This window comes from Aptenodytes forsteri, unplaced genomic scaffold (assembly GCF_000699145.1).
Source record: "Aptenodytes forsteri isolate BGI_AS27 unplaced genomic scaffold, ASM69914v1 Scaffold567, whole genome shotgun sequence".
In the NCBI taxonomy this organism is placed as follows: domain Eukaryota; kingdom Metazoa; phylum Chordata; class Aves; order Sphenisciformes; family Spheniscidae; genus Aptenodytes; species Aptenodytes forsteri.
In genome coordinates this window covers 91,929-92,813 of record NW_008795916.1, presented here as the reverse complement: position 1 = coordinate 92,813, position 885 = coordinate 91,929, and the positions used below count along the sequence as shown (strand labels likewise).

General features: G+C 71.6%; 1 protein-coding gene across 1 annotated transcript in view; it reads right to left on the bottom strand.

Annotated features, from left to right (window-relative positions):
• Nucleotides 1-885, bottom strand: part of CACNB3 (calcium voltage-gated channel auxiliary subunit beta 3) — a gene marked incomplete at its 3' end in the record, with an annotated part of 9,143 nt that continues 8,258 nt past the window's right edge. Inside the window, exons 2-5 of the mRNA XM_009284623.1 lie at nucleotides 711-862; nucleotides 538-633; nucleotides 271-420; nucleotides 1-156 (exon numbers count right to left, since the gene is read on the bottom strand). Of these exons, the coding sequence (XP_009282898.1) occupies nucleotides 1-156; nucleotides 271-420; nucleotides 538-633; nucleotides 711-862 (554 nt within the window). The remainder of the gene's footprint in view (nucleotides 157-270; nucleotides 421-537; nucleotides 634-710; nucleotides 863-885) is intronic.

The following is an 885-nucleotide window of genomic DNA, read 5'->3' as shown; positions in this document are numbered from 1 at the left end:
GGGGTCCACGTACTCCTCCTCCTCCAGGTGCCGGGAGCTGCGCTGGGACGCGGCCCCCCAGGGCTGGGGCGAGGTCTCCCCCGCCTCGTCCGACGGCATCAGGCTGTCGTGCTCCAGCGGTGAGTGCTCCCCCCGCTCCCCCAGCAGCTGCTGGCTCTGCGGGTAGGGACGGGGCCGTGGGGACGGCGCGGGGGACTGCGTGTCCCTCCCTCACCCCGGTCCGTGCACCCCTGTGCCGGCCACCCGCAGGGAGGGGAGCTCCGTGGGTACCTGCAGGCCCGGGAGGCCGGTGGGCGAGGGCACGGCATGGGGGGCGTGCGGCGGGTGGTGCGTGGCGCGCCAGTACACCTCCAGGTACTCGGCCAGGTGCTCGCAGGCATCCTCCAGCTGGTTCTCATCCAGGATCACGTCGAAGAGCTCCTGGGGGGGTGGGCGAGAGGGCTGGGATGGTTCGGGGGGCGCCCACCCCCCCGGGCATCCCCAGGGTAGGGGGGACCCTCCTGGGCATCCCCAGAGCGGGGGGACCTGCCGGCTCACCGGGGGACACTGCACCAGCTTGTCGGCCGCCATCATCTGCACGTTGAGGTGCTTCACCTGGGACTTGCCACGGGACTTGATGAGCCGCTGCAGGACCTGGAGAGGAGAGAAGAGGGTGACAGCACCGCGGGGGGGCAGCCGGGGGCCCCCCCAGAACAAAAGTCCCCCCTCACCCTGGGCGAGGACACCTTGACGTAGACGATGATGGGCGCCAGCGAGGTCTTGGCCAGCTGGGCCGGGTGGTTGATGGTGTCGGCGTCCAGCACCACCAGCTGCAGGGACTTGGCCAGCTCGAAGATGCGCTCGATCTCGCTCTGCACCTCGGCTGGCGGGGGGGGGGGGGAAAGA